Genomic DNA, 19,194 nt, shown 5'->3' on the forward strand with positions numbered 1-19,194 from the left:
TTCTGTTTACAATGACTGCAGTTTTAAAGTTTAGAATGAATGTTACATGTTATGATCGTGTGGCAGAAAATTTTTTTTTTTTACCAAATCCCACTTTCTATTCCTAGATGCTCAACTAGTTGGCGTTTCCTGTCTTCTCTTGCAATTAGGTAGGGCATGCGACTGAATTTTGACCCAGAGAATAGAGGCAGAAATGACTTCTGCTGCTAATATTCTTGCCATAAACTTCCACACAAGACCCCACATCCTCTACTTTTCCATTTGGCAGGTGAATAGAGAGGATGCCCAGGACACAGAAGAGGACAGAACCTCAAGACGGACAGAGTCTAGGGCCTGAGAGCTGCCAGTTGAATAAGAGGTGTCCATAAGCATCAGCCGACTGGGCACTCTAGTGCAGGATTCCTGCATGAAGAAGAAATGCACATTTACTATATGAAGAAACTGGATTTGGGGGGATCTTTGTTACTACAATCATGCTCCCCACATAATACAGACCTAAACTATCCTCTGTATTATCTGTAGTGTACCTACTTTAGTGAGTCGAAGTTTAAAAGTGGTTTATTAATCTGAGATAAAGAGAGGAGATTCAATACATTCATTTACCAGCACTATTTATTTTTTATACAAGTCCTTATTAACAGATCTAGTTTAAGTGAAGTACATATGTTGACTCTGTGAAGCAAAGTCCTCATTGAACTTATATCATCCATCCGCTATATAAATAGAAAATATAACACAATGCTTTCCACTTTCAAGACAGATAGAAGCTTAACATGCAATACAATCTTGTTTTGTTTTCTTCATGAGATTTGCATTGATGTCAAGAGCACAGATTTAGAACAAACTGAAATGAGCTTCTATTGTGTGTCAGTTCTTACATATACCTTATCTTATTTAAGCCTCACAGAAACTCACAGAAATCTGAGGGCCAGATATATACATATATTTGGAGATGAGGAGCCTGGAATCTAATTAGGATATTTTAACTCCAAACTGTTCATACCACTCCTCAGGGACTAGAGATATTTAGCAAGAAAAAAATAGAGTAAATCCATTATATAAGTCTTCTTGATTCTATAGATGTAACATTTTAGTTTAGGTTTCACAAGTAGATTTCCATGGGTCTCTGCTATTCCCAGGGCTTTGGTGTACTTACCACATTGCCCTTGTGAACAGCTTGTTAATTTTGATGGATTTTTACTAACAGTCTTTTCTTAATGTACCTCAGCTGTGAATCTAATCTGTGTCACCAAATAATGCTAACAGAATGTTTATTGTGTGCACAATATTGTATATCTCATTAAGGTTAAAAGATAAACTCCATGTTACCAAGAAACTTTTGTGATAGGAAAGATAGGATATAAGCAAGGGAAGCAGTCACAAAGGGCTGAGCATCATGCAGCTACTATTATCACCAACAATCAAAATAGCCATCGACATCTAATGAATTAAAGCCCAAGCACGTGTGCTTTACATATTCAACAATACAGTAGGAATTGGGTAACCTAAATCTTTCCTTTAGACTCTAAGACAAATTGAAAATTTGTAGCTGTAACGATATTATTTCCCAGACCAAGTGTGCTTAACACTAGGTTTAAAACACTAGAGTTTATGATCGCAGTTACAATAAAATGAATAAAAATTATTTATGAATACTAGTGTAGGTGTTCATTTACTCTAACAGTAAGAGTAGATTATAAACACATTGTCCAGTGCCCAAGTCCAAAAGTTTGATGAAAAATGTTATTGTGAAATTTCATCAATTGAAGATTTGAACACTAAACCCTGAACTTTTAATCTAAACTTATAAGCTAAGAGACATTTTATAAAAAATAAATTACATATTCATGTGTAATTTTCTGCTGCTTGGGAGATATTCACAGTCACTCTTTTGCCAATCCAACACTCCTTACAAACACAGCTGCCCATTTTTTTTTTTTTTCAAGGAAGAGCTCATTGGGCTACAGTGAAAGTTTGTTCTGTCCCTCTTACAGGTCTCATTTTCTTATGAAATTGAAATTAAATAGCCAAATCATTAGGCAGTTATTTGTTATATTTCAATTTTGGAGCATCTGGGAACTCCAGCACTCGTAGGCAAGCTGTGGGTCTAGCCTTGCATCCACAGGACAGTAGAACATTATGGCAATTGGTTTATCAATTAAAAGAAATCTATGTGAATTACTGACTACCTATAAGTGATTAAATGAAGGGAATGGTGACATATGGAGCTGGAAGAGTTGCTGAGTATATGGGGATTATCTAAATACTTTTATGGATTATCTAAATACTTTTATGGATTATCTAAATACTTAATTCATACCTTGGAATTTCTTTTGAAAGGTAAGGTCATAATATTATGTCATAATTATGTAATAATAATTATAATGGAATTTATAGTGTTTTATACTTAAGATGTAGTGACAATTTAGTACTGGGTACCAAATCTGGCTGCACAAACACTTAGCTTTCATGATTAATTAGGCTTTTTTCTCTCTCTCTCTCTCTGTGTGGCTGAATCAATAATAATTGGGTTCCTTCTTTCAAGTCTTGGAAGTAAACAGCCAATAAGAAGTGAGAAGAAATACAGAGAAATACATGAGCTGGTGGGGGGTGACTGTGGTGTTTTGTTCTACATAAGTCACAACAGACTAGCATAACAGTGGGTAATATAAATCCCTCACCAGGTAAACCCATTGTGGGATGTAACACCCAGACCCACGACAGAATCCTGCCTGTGACCAGAATGGTGGTCTGGCAGTAAAGCAGGCAGAGAATAGGTGGTGTGGATGAAAAGTACATCTTGGTCTACTACACCCAATAAATAGGAATCTGTTCCCCTTCGTAATTTCCTGATATTAAGGCTCACATTACTATCAAACTGTGTGCACAGGCTGGAGGATTGGCCCCTAATTCAATAGCCCACTCAAAAGATCCTTGAGAAGAGACTCAAACGTGAAGGGTAATAAAGACTTTCTTTTTTTTTTTTTTTTTTTTTTTTGAGATGAAGTCTCACTCTGTTGCCCAGGCTGGCATGCAGTGCTGTGCTCTTGGCTCACTGCAACCTCTGCCTCCCGCGTTCAAGTGATTCTCTTGCCTCAGCCTCCCAAGCAGCTGGGACTACAGGCATGCGCCACCACACCAGGCTAATTTTTGTATTTTTTTAGTAGAGACAGGGTTTCACCATATTGGTCAAGCTGGTCTCGAACTCATGACCTTGTGATCCACCCCGCCTCGGCCTCCCAAAGTGCTGGGATTACAGGTGTGAGCCACCACACCGGGACTTGTTTTTTTTTTTTTTTTTTTGAGATGGAGTCTATGTCGCCAGGCTGGAGTGCAATGGCATGATCTCCGGTCACTGCAATCCCTGCCTTCTGGGTTCTAGTGATTTCTCCTGCCTCAGACTCCCAAGTAGCTGGGATTATAGGCACACACCACCATGCCCAGCTAATTTTTGGATTTTTAGTAGAGCGGGGGTTTCACCATGTTGGCCAGGATGGTGTTGATCTCCTGACGTTGTGATCCGCCCTCCTCGGCCTCCCAAAGTGCTGGGATTACTGGCCACCACGCCTGGCCAAGACTTTCAAAACAAAAATGCAAGATACTTTCTACTCAAAATTACATGAAACACTAGCCTGAAATAATGCATTCCCCTGATATATTTAACTTACTGTCTTTTCTTCAAATCCAAATACTCCAAATGGAGAATCATTTTGTGGAATAACAACAGTTACCACAACATCATCACCAAGTCTGCCACCTCCAGCAACACTGATCAAGGAAATATTGAAAGTCTCTGTCAATTCAAATTCAGCATCATCAATTATGGTCATTTCTATCACTGCAGTAACCTATGAAAGAAAGGAAGGAAGGGAGAAAAAGAAGGAGGAAAAGAAGGAGGAAGATAGGAAATGAGGAAAGAAATAATGTAGTAACAGTTTTTGCTTATATATATTTTAATTTTTTAGCTGAAACTAAAAAACTTAGAAACATGGTACAAAAAAGTAGTTCTTTTGCTTATAATATTCGTAATACTTTTAAAGTTGTATATATTTATGGCATATATATTTATGGCATTTTAAAGTTGTGTATATTTACGGTATTTTAAAATCAGAAATTTGCTGTCTATTACTTTTAAGATAAAAAATTATTGATGTGATAAGATAGTATTATTTATACATTAAAAACAATAAATCCTTATTCTTAAAATGTTTTTAATGTCGTGCAGGTTCTAATACCATTGCACAAACATAAAATGCAGTATGCTTGGTATTAATATTACATGATATGAAATTTACATAAAAATTACCATTGTCTTCCACAATTAAAATAAATCCCATTGGTTTCAGATATTGTTTTTGCAATGCAGTCAAAAAGAAAGGCAGAAAGAAGACCCAAATGTGCTATTCCTGGATGTTTATAATCAGGATTTAGTTCAATTTTCTGAGTCTATGTTAAAAGTTTTTATAAACTTATAAATAAATAAACCTTGATCCAGCTTGCAGTTTCACTATTGGTCATAAAAATATTCCAATGTTTTTGACACAGACATTTATCAGAAAATGAAGTTTTTCTATCTAAATCTACCTAAAATCTTTAACAACAGAGAAAAGTGAAAAACCTGGATATCACACTCAGACAGGTGGAAACGTGAATAAAATCAAATGCTCAAATAGAAGCTAACTAAATTGCCTGCACCTCAAATCTGTGCTGTAAAATACAGAGTCCCTTCCTTAGAGGATGTGAATTTTAAGAATAAACCTGATCCTCAGGATGCTGGTTAATGATGGAACTTGAACTTCACGCACAGATAAGGAGTTGATAATGTCATTAAAGTTGGAAGGCTGCTTCAATGATTCAAATCAATGTATTTGTTTCAAATCAACGTTTTTGTTTCTGCTTTTAACATAAGAATCTCATTGACTTGCATGCTGCTCTTTTTACTAGGAAATGTTTCAAGTTCTAAAACTGTTTTAAAAGCTCAGGATTTCAAAAATATTAACAATAATATGTTTTTCTGTGTAGGAAAATCTAGATCTGTAAGCTTACCTTTTAACAGCATTTACTACTGCCCACCATGAGCAACTAATAAGTTGACGCATACTCTGGTAATCTGTCTAGCCAAAATAAGGCTACCTGTGGACAGAGGTGCTAGTTGAAGTTACTAACACTTCATGGTTGTTCATAAGCCTTTTCCACTTACTGATTAAAAAAAAAAATGTATGAAAACATCTTATTCTTACATATTAAAAAATGCCAAGTTTACAAAATTTGTAATTCTTGGGGAATGTTTCATAACATTTAAGACTGGTAAGCCTAAATCTAGAATATTGTTTTTCAGTTTTTCAAGTTTTAACTATTTTGTTCATTTTCTCTTAGTCATTTTTTTAAATTATAAAGGGCATTTTAGATATTAAGTAAAAACTGTCCATACTTTTAGTGCAAATTCTAAATAAATATCTATATTTACCGGCATTAAGAAACAAAATAAAAGATGAAAGAAACTAAAGTCCACAGGAATAGTCTAGTTCATCAGACAGTTTTCTCTATATTGTTAGGCATTTCTAAGTCAATTATTATCCTGTTTTGTAACTTCTATTTATTTTAAATAAAACTGGGGCGGGGGTTCAGAAAAGGGTAAGATTGTTGTATCTTTATAAGTCTCTTCCCATGCCCATTAATAAATTGTATTTCAATTAATAATATTTGTTTGACTCAACATAGGAACATTTAGAGTATAATGCATTTAGCAATCACTAATGTACATTCATTTGATGGATGCCTACAAAATGTGTCAAGTACAACGCAAAAAGACTAGTATGTTAGTGACTGGCGTACTTGTCTATCTGCAAATTCAAGAATCCCATGAGATGGTTTAAAGTCTTCCAGGCCAGCACTGTCTGGTGATGCTTTCCAATAAACATTTACTGCCCCAAAGCTTCCAGCCAGCCGGACTACAGGAACTTGAAGAACGTTCAAGGGTGGAGGCACTTCATAGGCAGTAATAACTTCCCCAGCGCCCTTTAAGTAAAGAGTATCAGTTGAAAGGCAAGATAAAACGGTAACTCTCATAAGTCATCTTTCTAAACGTATTGTTTCTACTTAACTTTCTATACTTCATCCTTCAAAGTAGAAATTAACAATCAGATATAAGCATGCATAAAAGGTCTTCTGAACTCTTACGTTTAATTTAATGAAAGTAAACTTGTTGAATCCTTTGGTCTAGCCCAAAGAGACCTAAGAATTAGTTTATAAGAGCAATTTGGTTACTTATCTATTTAAAAATAGAGACAAAGCTAAATGTTTTTGCAAAAAACATTACAAAACACTGGCCAAAACAGCAGGGAGAGGCTTCTGTATGACTGTAAACAAATGAAAGTTCGTCTCACTCTAGTAACATGAAACATAAAAATTCCTCTGGGATCGTCATTTTCTTCAATCATTATCTCAGCTACTTCCATTCCAGGCCTCCGCACACTTGGCTGTCCTGCAGAGAAGTCAGTGTTCACCAGGTTCACCTCAGTGATAGTGACAATAAATCCTTCCTCCAATTCAGGAATATCATCCTGGGGAATGGGGGAAAAAGATGGTGTTTCATTTTTTTTAAGACATTTAACTTGCATTGAATACTTGATATGTTTCAGTAAGGAAATAATTGACTTTGTTCATGGGAATGGGCAGATCTGTCAAACACAGAAAAGATTATTGTTATATTTTAATACCTTCCCACTGACAACTTCAGAATCTATGGAATATTCTAGCTCACTGGTGATGTTTCAATGGAATCTTCACACTCATTAGCAAATAAAATAATTTTTAAAAACCTATCCTGAAATTTTGACCATATTCTATTGTATGTTTTACATACTTAATATCCAAAAAGAAAATTTAGGAAACACTGGTAGATGCTACATGCATTTTTAAAGTGCTCTAGACTTGAAAATCTAGATATAAGCCTATATTTAAAATTTTTAAATTTCTTATTGTTTTCACATAATAAAAAATTTCCAAAGATAAAAAATACTCTAAAAAGAGGAGAAAAAAAACCCTCATGTCTATCCCATCCCTTATAACTTTCCCAAATTATACTCTTCGGAAGATACTATTACCTAAAACCACTAATATCACTATTAGTAACACTAACATTATGTAATATATTTATTTAATAACGTAATATATTCTATGGTATATAATATATAAGATTAATACTATTTATATAATATAAAACAACATTTTGTTATTTTATAATAATATTAACACTAATCCACTATTAACCACTTTCAATTTCTTGTGCATCATTACGGATATATTCACACATTCTCCCCCTCTCTTTCTCTGTTTTTCTCTCTCTCTACAGACATATATGGATAAATACAGATAGCTAAAACCAGATCTAAACCATCTGAAGACTAATCTTGATTCAAGTAATCATATCATGAAAGGAAAAATACTGTCCTATTAAATGAATAATAAAAATAACCAGATTGATTTGGGCATTTCATTTGTTGCCATTAGTTTAAAAACTGACAAAACAAAATTACAGTGGGTCCAATCAGATATAATTAATCTAAATTCAGTGCTTCAAAATTCATTCAAACAATATTCCAGTTCAAGAATAAATACAAGTAATAGACATCATTTTTGTCAGCCAGTTATAAAATATTCATTCTTTATTAAATATTTAGGTGGGTGGGAACATTAGCTTACTTTTTTTTATGCTTAAAAGCATCCTTTTATGAAAAAAAAAAAGATTTTTACCTAGAAGAGCATCACAATTTTACTTAAGAGCATTTTCCTTTATTTTAGATCACATTCATGGCAGCCTTGACTTACCGGCAAAATGGAAACTTTGGCATGAGCTTCTTTTACATTTTCTTTCATTATGATTATTGTCTCTTGCAATATATAATCTTCATTCTCAGTAGCTTGATTATCGACATGCAGTAAGAAATTGGGTTTAGCTCTCAAGTGAATGGCAATATCTCCAAGTAGTCCTTTATCTCGAGCTATTTGTAACCGAAGAGTGGTGGTGTTTTCTGTAAGAGAAACATGCCACAAATAAATAGGCTTTTCTATTTGCTGCTAATGCTGTTCCAAGTACCTAGAGTGGAACACTCTACTCTATCCCTTGTAGACAGTTAAGGAAAAAGAAGTGAAACAAAGACAATGTATACTCCCAAGGATTATTCTGTGCTTGGTCTTCCTGGTCGCCAAAGTTGGGCAGAGAATCACCATCCACTCCTAACATTATGTCCCAGTTCTAACCCCCCACTTCTGATTCTCTAAGCACCCTTCTATGTTGCACATGTCATACACATTAATAGAAATTGCTGCAAAGTCTTAGGGAAGTACAGATATGCAGGCTGAACAGAGATGATAATTATAAATGCTCAAAAGATTCTTCAAACAATGAAAAATTATGTATACAAAGTCATCATTTAATGACTAATCATTAAGAGTGATTTTGTTCTTACAGTGATGTGCCTATCACGAGGCTCAAAGTATTTCACAGCACCTAACTTTTATTTCATTGTTTAGATTTTAAAAACTTAATATGCCATATTAAAGACCCAGGAACATAACTACATGTTGTATTTTTCCCATTGACTATTCAAGTGAAAGGTACTGGAAAGCTGGATGTCCATGTTAGTATGTGAAAAGTTTAGAACCTTCACCAGCAGCTAATATGAATACTTACTTGGGTGATGATTTTAGTACTCAAAAGAGAAACTGGCCACTGTACACTTCCAAGGATAAAATTATTCTAATTACTATTTTGGATTAAACAATTAATACCTTTAGTGCCATGTACATTTCACTGTGTTGCTCACTGTTCTCTGTAACTATTGAAAATCTACAGAAAGTATAGCTGAGTGAAGAGAACAGATGAATGATGAAAAAGAAAAAGTAAAAAAAAGTCACCTCTACTGCACTCACAACTAAAATATTAATATTTCTATTATAATGTATCTTTTAAAAGATACATTTCCTATAACATTATTGCTAGGTGATTTCACATGATTACCAAATTTAACAACAAGGATTGAGTATGACCTGTCAAACTGAAAAAGTCATACAAAAAGAGAAATTTACATTCCTTATAAATATTAGAATTAAATTATCCAATGAAGCTTCTCATTAAAACTTGAAGGATATTTAACAATATTTACCTTTAGGCTCTGCTACTCTAATGAAGACAGACACAGCATGCCAGCCCACCAAGCCAAAAGGTGAGTCACTGGGCAAAGTTGTTATAACAGACTTGCTTCTGTCCTGATCAATAGTAGCACCTATGTATGAGTCCTCAACTCCTTCTGTAGTGATACGGGTGAGGGTTACAATCACAACCTCTGATAACTCTGGTATATTATCAGCAAGAACAGTCAGAGTGATTGTTGACAGTACCTGGCCTTCAGTAAATGAAATCTAGAATTTTAAAGAAAGAAGATGTTATTTATTTTGTAATTGTCACTATGTAGTAAGAATATTTAAAAATTTAATTTTCTTTTATTAAACCCATAACTTAAATAGCAAGAGATATTTAAGTAACATAATAATATGATTCTACAAATCAGATGCCTTTCATATTAACAGAAGATTGTTAGGAAAAAGGAAAAAGCAAACCATTTATAAACTTTAAGCTAATAATAATAATAAAAAAAAAAACATGCAGCCAAATTGTCAAATACTGGAGCCTGAATTCCATTCTAAGATAAAGTATATAGTCTCTCTGGGAATCTGAGTTCTAGATACCATATACAAAGATCCATAAAAATAAAATAAGGTGGCATACTAGCTTAAAGATTTTTCTCTACAAAACTTTTGCCCAGATTATTTCCTTTGACTAAACTCTGAACAGATATATCACTAAGCAATGAATCAACTAAAACACAGGTGGAGAGAGAAAGATAGGGAGAGATGCAAATCATTAGCATCTCTCTTATCCTTTTGTGTCTCTCCTGTCCAAAGAGTTAAATCCAAATTTGCTAAAAAGCATCTGAAATCCTTGCTGATAGGACTTCTTGAATGTCATTTTCCACTGATTCTTACCTCACACACCACTCTCCAGCAATGCAGCTACAAACTATAATTATTCAAACTAGCATTATAGGCTGATGTATCTACCTTTGCTGACATTCATCTTTCTACCTGGAAAAGGCAATGGAGAATATAAATTCAAAAGCTCTATTCAGTCTATCATTGATGGTCATTTAGGTTGATTCCATGTCTTTGCTATTGTGAAGAATGTTGCAATGAACATACATATGCATGTGTATTTATCACAGGATGATTTATATGCCTTTTAAACTCAGTAATGGAAATGCTATATTGAATGGTATTTCTTTCTTTAGGTATGCAGTCACAAAAGAAAAATAAGATCATGTCCTTTGCAGGGACATAGATGGAGCTGGAGGCCATTATCCTTAGCAAACTAACACTGGAACAGAAAACCAAATACCACATGTTCTCACTTATAAGTGGCAGCCAAATGATGAGAACACACAGACACATAGAGGGAAACAACACACACTGGGGCTTATTCAAGGGTGGAAGGTGGGAAAAGGGAGAGGACCAGGAAAAATAACTAAGGGGTACTAGGCTTAATACCTGCATGATGAAATGATCTGTACAACAAAACCCCATGACACAAGTTTACCTATGTAACAAACTTGCACATATACCCCTGAACTTAAAATAAAAGTTACAAAAATAAATTCAAGAGCTTTAGCAATAAAATCAGAGGTCAGAAAACTACTGCCCAATGGCCAAACCCATTTGTCATAAATCAAGTTTTACTGGAAGACAACCAAGCTCATTCAATTGCATATTGTCTATTGCTGCCTACATTGTCTGCTAATATTGCTTATATTTTCTAGCACAATTCTATTACAAAGGCAAAGTAGTAGCGAAAGAGACCAAATGGCTCACAAAGCCTAAAATATTTACTATCTGGCCCTTTACAGAAAAAAAATGTACTAGCTCCCTGAATGAAATAATTAATTCTTCCAAAATATAGTCTATGTTTAAGGTACCATTTTATATTTAAATTAGAAATAATTGTAATCATGTTTATATAAGAAATGACAATTGGGGAAATATAAATCAGAACATATAGAACCTGACAGACACAACTTACAGTTTTGGTAGCTTACCTAAAGTAAATATTAAATGCAACAGAATTTGCTATAACACTCTTAATATACAGAAGCTCCAATCATCTTTGAAATAATACAGAAACCTAGAATTGATGAACCATGATATATATCTGTCCTTTTTTTGAGACAGTTCCATGAGAGTTCCTTTAAAAGAACTCCTCAGAGAAGTATTTAGGCAATATACACGGACTAATCTATGAAACCGAAGGCAAGCCAAGAAGACAACCCATCTTCCAGCTAGGAACGAAAGGCTCTCTGATCCCTCTTGTTGTTAATTATGTACTTATTTGGCTCATTCCGATTCCATTCTTGAACCTCAGCTCCAGCTATACTATTCTCCAGTAATGGATAATCTTGTCGTCTGGCCAGATCCCTTCTTGGGGCTGATGTACCCATCCCTCGGCTACTAGGAACAACAGGTTCTGTGCTCCTCATTGGGAATCACCCTGTGCTACAGCAAAGGTCTCACTCAAGGTTATACCCAACCCTGAGGGTGGCCTGAAGCCAAGGACTGCTAAAATGGGGATGTCAATGGCTCAGCTCTAAACTGGGAACAACTCCTAAGGACCAGCTCATCTCCTGAACTCAGTTGCAATCAACCTCAGCTGCAATTGCCTGTGGATCAACTTCTCCTTCTGCACATCCTCACCTTCCTCATATCCTCATAGATGTATCTCCCTAAAATCCTTCTGTCCACAACTCTCAATCTTAGAGTCTATTTACAGGAAACCCAACCTCTACCACTCCACAACTCAGATCTACTTTTTCATATGTCCGACTGTTTTACACAGACTTGTTCCCTACTTACTACTTCCATTGTGCCTAAATCTGGAAACCACATTTTGATTTTATCTTTCTAACAATGTGATGCACCCACAATGTGGCCAAAGAATGTACTGAAACTCAAAAACAATGACCTTTTAAAGGAAAATTTTGGTTTTATATTTTAAAAAAAGAACAATACCCACAACAAGAAAACTAACCTTAAAATTGTATCCCTCTCTACGATGATTAGTAGGAATTCAGTGTTGACATGGTCAAACTCAAACACTTCCTCCATAAGGCAGGATTTGGCCCCATACACCACTAGTAACCATAATTTAAAAGTGTCTCCTATAACTCTGTAAATTACATACCACTCCTGAGGTAGGAAATATATCACTAATACTTCCATCAGCTTCCCATGCTACGGTTATACGACCATATGTGCCTTTCAAGCGTTCAACATTCAAGGTTACTAGGCTATCTTGTTCCATTTCTTCCACTTGCTTATATAATGAATTCTGAAAAAGTACACAGAAAGTCACAGGGGGTTACCTGAAATTACATAATCAGATTTCTTTTTTTGTCTCATGTTATTATGAATTTGCAAACTTCACAGTCCTAAGCAACATGACATAGTAAGTGAAAACAACAATTAAAAAACAGTCACATAGAATGACCATGATTTAAAACATACATGTTTGAATAAGTAAAAGACTAAGTTGTTTGTTTCTATATTTTTCGAATTTTGCTCAGGGAACATATATTACATTAATACTCAGAAAGCATGTACTTTTGTAAAAGTATTCATAGCATGCAAAAAGTTTGTAGAACAGAAAGGATATACAGTCAGGAGAGCAGGGAAGCCTTTTTCCCCTTTGTAACCTCTGGCAATCCCTCTAGGTCTTTGTCTCCTATTTGTAAAACAAAAGCTTGACCTATATGGTTTCCAGCATCCCATCCATGTGCAAGGTTGTCATGAGAATTAGAGCTTTGTCCTTGATCATTCACAAATGTCTCTTATCCTTAAATTCACATCCTCTGAAATGTTTCTGTGGGCTATCCTGTCTCCATTGATGGTGTTTCATCCTTAGCTTATGGCCTTTACAACTGTGTTTTCCTGCCTGAAATATCCCTTTCCCTTATGATAGAATTCCTTACTTTCTTTGTTTTTCTTATCTATGCTTCCTAGCCTCTTTCTTTTGTCCCAAACTAATTATCTATTTCTGTGTGACTACAACATTCTTCACCAAACATACACAACATCTCTTGTCAGCCATTTCACGAACTGTTCCTCAAAATGAATGCTTCAAGCAATCTCTTCTTGCAATACCCCTGGATTTTTCATATCAGTAAAGCAGGAATAAGGAGTGTAAAGATTTTTTAAAATCTTTCCATTCAGGTCACTATGATAACCTGAAAAGAGATTCCTCCATTAATTTCTTAAAACTTATGAGAGCTTCTACTTAGAATGCTAATTTGAGTAGCCATTCTATCCTTTAGCAATATTTTACACAGTATTTTAACACATTGTTACAGATGTTACATAGTAATAAAATCTTGCTCCAGGCAATCAAGCATTCCTAAACAAAATGCCCTGATTTTAAAATATGCACATAATTTATTCACAAAAGACAATGTCTTTTTAAAAAGCCAGCTCTCTCTGGCTCCATGCCCTCCATTAATGAGGGTTAATAAAATAAGTACTTTATGAAGCCAGAAAATATTTGAGAAATTCTCATTATCTACTATATCTCATTTTGAAATGAGATTGTCCAGACATAAAAGACCTGTAATGAAGAATTCTACTGAACAGATTGAAAGAATTCAGTATCTATTGGCAAGTATTAACTAACAGTAATTTTATGTCTCCAGAACAATTTTGGAACAAGCTTCATAAAGGGAAATCTACCATGCTCAGTTGAGGAATAGCACGTCCTCTCCATCTGCCGCAAGGCTACAGGGTGAGAAGATGGAACCACACAGCAGAGCATGTCAGTTCTCACCCCAAGAAGCCCAGCTCTGCCCTACAGACTTGTATAAGGCCTTGAGAACGCCTTGTAAGTGTTGTGCTTCTCCCATAGAATGACAGGTATGACAGGTTCATCCTAAGCCCCTAATGTGTGCCAGGCACTTCTCTGGGTGCAGGGAGAAAGCTGTGAACACAGCAGTATCCCAGCTCTCATACTCTTCAATTTTTGTATTAAAAAAAAAAAAAAAAAAAAAAAAAAAAAAAAAAAAAACCTTGATGATAGACAAACTAGGAAATTATAAGTGTCATAAAGAAGAAACTTTTTATAATGATAAAAAGATATAGAATGATGGTGGGGAGCTGCAATTTTCCATCAATGAAGATCTTTCTGGTAAGGTGTCATTTTGCAGAGATCTGAAGAAAGTGAAGACACAAGTGAGTACCTAATAAAAATAGGGGTCCTCTTGTTTCTTTCTAACTTTCCCCACCCACGACCCAGTTCATGTCTTATGAGTTGCCTTTTCCTTCACAATAGCCACTGGCCACATGTGGCTATTCACCAATTGAAATGTAGTTAGTGTAGCTAGTCTATAAGTGTAAAATGCACACTAGAGTTTGAAGACAAGATATGAAAAATGTAAACTATTTCCTTAATGATTTTATGTTCACTGCATGTTGAAAAAATATTTCAGATGTATTGGGTTAAATAAAATATATTAAAATCAAATGACCTACTTCTTTCTACTTTTTAAAAAATGTAGGCTGCTAGGAAACTTACATTTTCATACGTGGCACACATGATATCCCTATTGGGCAGAGATGCCTCAGAAGAAGCTGATCTATGCTTACTTAGCTCCAGGGATGGGCCAGATTGAGTAGCAGTGTAAACTTCTGACCCTTGCATGCAATAGACACAAGACTTTAAGCACATCCAAAATTCCTCATCTTATCCCCTAAACCTGCTCTTCCTATATCCATAAGTCAGTGAACACGCTTCCCATAGCTCCATCATTTATTACTGTAATAATTCCTAACTGGTCTATTTCTGTCCTTGCCCACTTACAATCTATTCTCTGTAATATGGTCAGAGTTGTTCCTTTTAAAATGTGAGTCGGATCATTCACTTTTCTTCTCCACCCCCTTCAAAGGCTCTCTAATTCCCTCAGGGTCCAAATTCATTACAATGCTAGCGGGCTAATGCAGGAAATTGTTCATACAGCAAACCTGACTGCTATCCATCTGGACAACGAGACGAAAGCCATTGTTCACAGGTTGGCTCTCTGCTGGTATCTGGGAACTTGGATTTCAGGAGAGTTCCCACCATTCCCAGAACTGTTAAGCAGCTCCCAGTGCCTACATTGCATAATAATTGTGGTTTATGCTGAACATTCATTTTCTTTCTGAGAGTCTAGAATTTTGGTATGTCCCAGGCAGAGGGTGCCTGCATGATCATGATCAGACCCCAGTTAAAATCCTGGGTCCTGTGTCAATGGGTGGGGTTGGGAGTGGGAATCTGGCTTCCTCTGGACTTTACCCCATGAGCTTTTTCCCTTCAATGATTTTATTTTGTATTCTTTGCTGTAATAAATCATAGCCATGGGTATGACTAAATGCTAGGTCCTGTGAGTCCTCTTAGTGACTCATCGAAACTGTGGGTGATACTGGGAATTCCTGACACAGAGCCCTGGCCCTGCACCTGTTGAACCTCATCCCCTATCACATACAGACATCAGCCACAGTGGCCTCCTTGTTGCTCCAGATGGGCAGGGCTGCACTGCAGGGCCTTTGCTCTTGCTGATGGGTCCTTCTGCTTTAAATATTCCTACCCAGATATTACATAGCTCACACCCTCATCCCTCACCGGTCTTTGTCCTTCTATCATTTCCTCCAAACAGCCCTTACTGATCATCCTATTTTAGATTTCCCCACATGCAACCTCCACTCCCTCCCTTGCATTCTCCATCTGCCTTGCCTGCCTAACATTTCTTCATAGTACACTCATCACCATCAAATATAGCACATATTTTCTTATGTCTGTGTTTACTGTCTTTCTCCCCTTGCTCTCTCTAGAATTTAAGGATCATGAAAATAAAGAATTTTGCCATTTTTATTTTCTATCATGACTCTAGCATCTGAAACAGTATCTGGTACATAACAGGCGTTTGTTAAATGACTGCTGCACGATTCAGTGAATGAATGAGTGAGTGGGCTTGTTACCCAGTTCTGGACAATGAGATATAAGCCATTTTCTAGAGTCTTTTGGGAAATGTCTTCCTTACTTTGAGAATCTCATAAAATATCTCTCTCTCCCCAAATGAACATAAACAGGAACATAGTAACCTTAACAATAACATCAGCTTTCAAACAACCAAATGAAAGTCAATTTTGTGATGGCAAAGTAGAGATATGGAAACAATCTAAGCCATAATGACATGGTAGAGTATCCAACTAACCCCGAAGCTCACCTTCTTTTAGGACATGCTCTTGGTGTATAGGCAAATTTGGGTTAGGTTTCCCTTATATGAAAAATATTTCAGAGAGAGATACATAATAGCTGCAGTTATAACTCGAATTCAGAAGTAAGAATTCACTTTGTCAAAAGGACTAAATGATGTAAATAAGAGATGTCCTTTTGCTTGCTGATAAAGAAATACGAAGTCTGGGCACAGGAGTGACTTAGGATTTGCATGGTTCTCTTTCTTCAGGAAAAGACATCTACACGTCCAACGTACATATAATTACAACACTCTCTCTCTCCTCCACCCTCCCCTTACCCCACCTCTCATTCTCTTCCCCTCTCCACAGAAGTAACAAAAGCATAATATGACAGTAATATATTTGTATGTGATGTGTATATCACACAGTATATATTGTATTTAGAATCTACGTCATCCTTTCTCTCTGGTAACAAAACTAACAGCAGAGTCAAACTTTCAGACCAAGATCAACCTGTAACATTTCAAAGTCAATCCTATAAAAGTAATCTGAAAATAGCAAAAAGATTAGGACAAGTTGACTCAGAGTCCAGTGTGTAAGACTGTAAATTGCAAAATTCAGAATTTTTGTCAGTAGAATTCACCCTAGAATGCAGCATAAAAGGGAGGCAGGGGAAAGGGAAGCGAGAGAGGCTTGATGATACATACTCAAACTATGACTTGCTGAGTGCTAATAATAGCTAATACACAAATACAATAAATCAAACATTTGCATTGCAAGTGTGGGGTCTTCAGTATCATTACCTGAGCAAATGCAACAATTCCATAGGCATCATCATTAGACAGGATGGTTACTGTTACAGAATCATTAACACCAATCTCTGCTCCTCCTTTGGGATTTTTAAGTTGAACTTTGAAGGATTCTTCTTTTTCTGGAACTGTATCATCAAGGATATTTACTGCTATTGTAGCTTCTCTGTCACCCGGTTCAAATACCAGTTCACCTGAACTACCATAAGAAGCATATACAAAATAAGTCAACTACAACAAATTTAAGATATATACATAGTAGACTACTCATAAAGTTACCATTACATTAATTGATATTAAAGGTTTGGAAGAATCACAACATTTCATAAATAAAATTTTAATCCAAAATATTCATGTAATACTGATTAACTTGGTAGAATAGATATTAGAAATATGGATAATAACCAAATTTCAGGCTGATAAATAACTTATATTTTGTATATTTTTCAGTCACTAAATAAAGTCATGGAAATGAACTGTCATATAAAATTACGGTGAGCATAAATATACTTAGCATAAAATGTTGAACCTACCTAGGAATAAAGTCAGAATGGCTGGAAATGTAGGCTAGCTCATATATATGTGAATGAGTTCCCACTAGAGCTATTAAATTCTTGCTTGAATTAAGGGACTTTACTGTAACAGAAGCCACATCATAAGCAGAAGGTACTTCCAGAACAAAAGAGAATTGATTAAGCTCTGAATTCCAGCAGTAAAGAGCAGACATATCTTGGCCAACAAGAAGTATGTGGGCTGCAGGAAGGAAAGAAAAGACAACTTAAGATGTAAACTGTCACCTCCCACACTCCCTGCATCGGTTCCAAAGCAAAATCTTCCAAAGTCTCAAAGTTCCATTGTGATTCCTGAGGTAACTAAATATGCTTCAATTTCTGAAATAACTGGATGTAAATAATAATTTTTTAAGTGCTTTGGAATGACCAAGCCAGCTTGATGAGGTATCTATACCCATTTAATAAAAAAGAAATTACTAGCTGCTAAAACTCAAACTAATTTTAAACTCTTTTATATTCATCTTAATATTTATTAGATAGCATAGTAGGATATTTTAAAAAGTGAGACATACTTATAATCCCTTCATGAAATATTTCATTTTCCTTTCTAGTTACCATTCATATGAATTCATAATTGACAGTTATAAACAGTATAAATACAAAAAACTCTTAATTCACAATATTACACCATGTCTATACTATTACAGTGTTCTATGTTTCTATATAGTTTTCAAGTCTATAATTTCAGTGCATAAATAATACATATGGTTGATCAAAATATATTCAATAATTTCCCTACATTTGATATTTGTTATTGTATATTGTATATTTAATTATTAAACATTAAGTATGTCTGTATTTTGGCCACATTTGTCCCTTTTTAGTTCTTACCTAAAAGCACATGCTCACCACCACCACCTGACCTCTCTGAACATGCTGTTCCCTTTGTCTAGAGCCTGCTCCATCATTAACTCTACCTCTTAAACTCCTACTCAACATATAATTCTCGATTAAATGATTCTTCCTTAAGTGAGGTTTCTGGGCATCTCTTAGACCAGGGCAAGTCCTCTCATTTTGTAGTATGAAAGTATTGTAGTTTCATAGCAGTTATCCATTTATAACTAGAAACTTACATGTATGATTATACACAATATCTCTCTTCCCTGCTACATACGAAACTTCCTCAGGGCAGGGTTTATATGTAGTTTTGCTTACCCTTGTTTCCCCAGGGTCTACTAATGGGCTTGGCACATAATTGGCACTTAAAATATCTATTAACTACTAAAGGAGAAAAGGGTGAGAGGGAAGATAAGTTTATATGTCCTCATGGTCCTTGTCATATTCATTCTTCTTCTTCCATTTAAAGCATTCAGTCACCACCCAGTAATCTCTGTCAAGTCATTAACCAGAATAAATATGTGATCCTCATAGTTATGGCTCCAATCTAATACTTTTAATAAAATATTTGACACATTCAAAATAAGAAAGCCCTTGAACATTATTTAATGCATAATTTCAGCTTTCAGGAGATCTATAATAAGCCATTCTAA

At 35.3% G+C, this 19,194-nt stretch overlaps 1 protein-coding gene across 1 annotated transcript in view; it reads right to left on the reverse strand.

The window, feature by feature from the left end:
* The window catches only part of ADGRV1 (adhesion G protein-coupled receptor V1), a 611,804-nt gene that overhangs the window by 409,696 nt on the left and 182,914 nt on the right, over positions 1 to 19,194 (reverse strand). Inside the window, exons 51-58 of the mRNA XM_030927972.1 lie at positions 17,666 to 17,885; positions 17,127 to 17,331; positions 12,290 to 12,436; positions 9,168 to 9,423; positions 7,831 to 8,033; positions 6,387 to 6,563; positions 5,836 to 6,018; positions 3,669 to 3,848 (exon numbers count right to left, since the gene is read on the reverse strand). Of these exons, the coding sequence (XP_030783832.1) occupies positions 3,669 to 3,848; positions 5,836 to 6,018; positions 6,387 to 6,563; positions 7,831 to 8,033; positions 9,168 to 9,423; positions 12,290 to 12,436; positions 17,127 to 17,331; positions 17,666 to 17,885 (1,571 nt within the window). The remainder of the gene's footprint in view (positions 1 to 3,668; positions 3,849 to 5,835; positions 6,019 to 6,386; positions 6,564 to 7,830; positions 8,034 to 9,167; positions 9,424 to 12,289; positions 12,437 to 17,126; positions 17,332 to 17,665; positions 17,886 to 19,194) is intronic.

This window comes from Rhinopithecus roxellana, chromosome 3, assembly GCF_007565055.1.
Source record: "Rhinopithecus roxellana isolate Shanxi Qingling chromosome 3, ASM756505v1, whole genome shotgun sequence".
In the NCBI taxonomy this organism is placed as follows: domain Eukaryota; kingdom Metazoa; phylum Chordata; class Mammalia; order Primates; family Cercopithecidae; genus Rhinopithecus; species Rhinopithecus roxellana.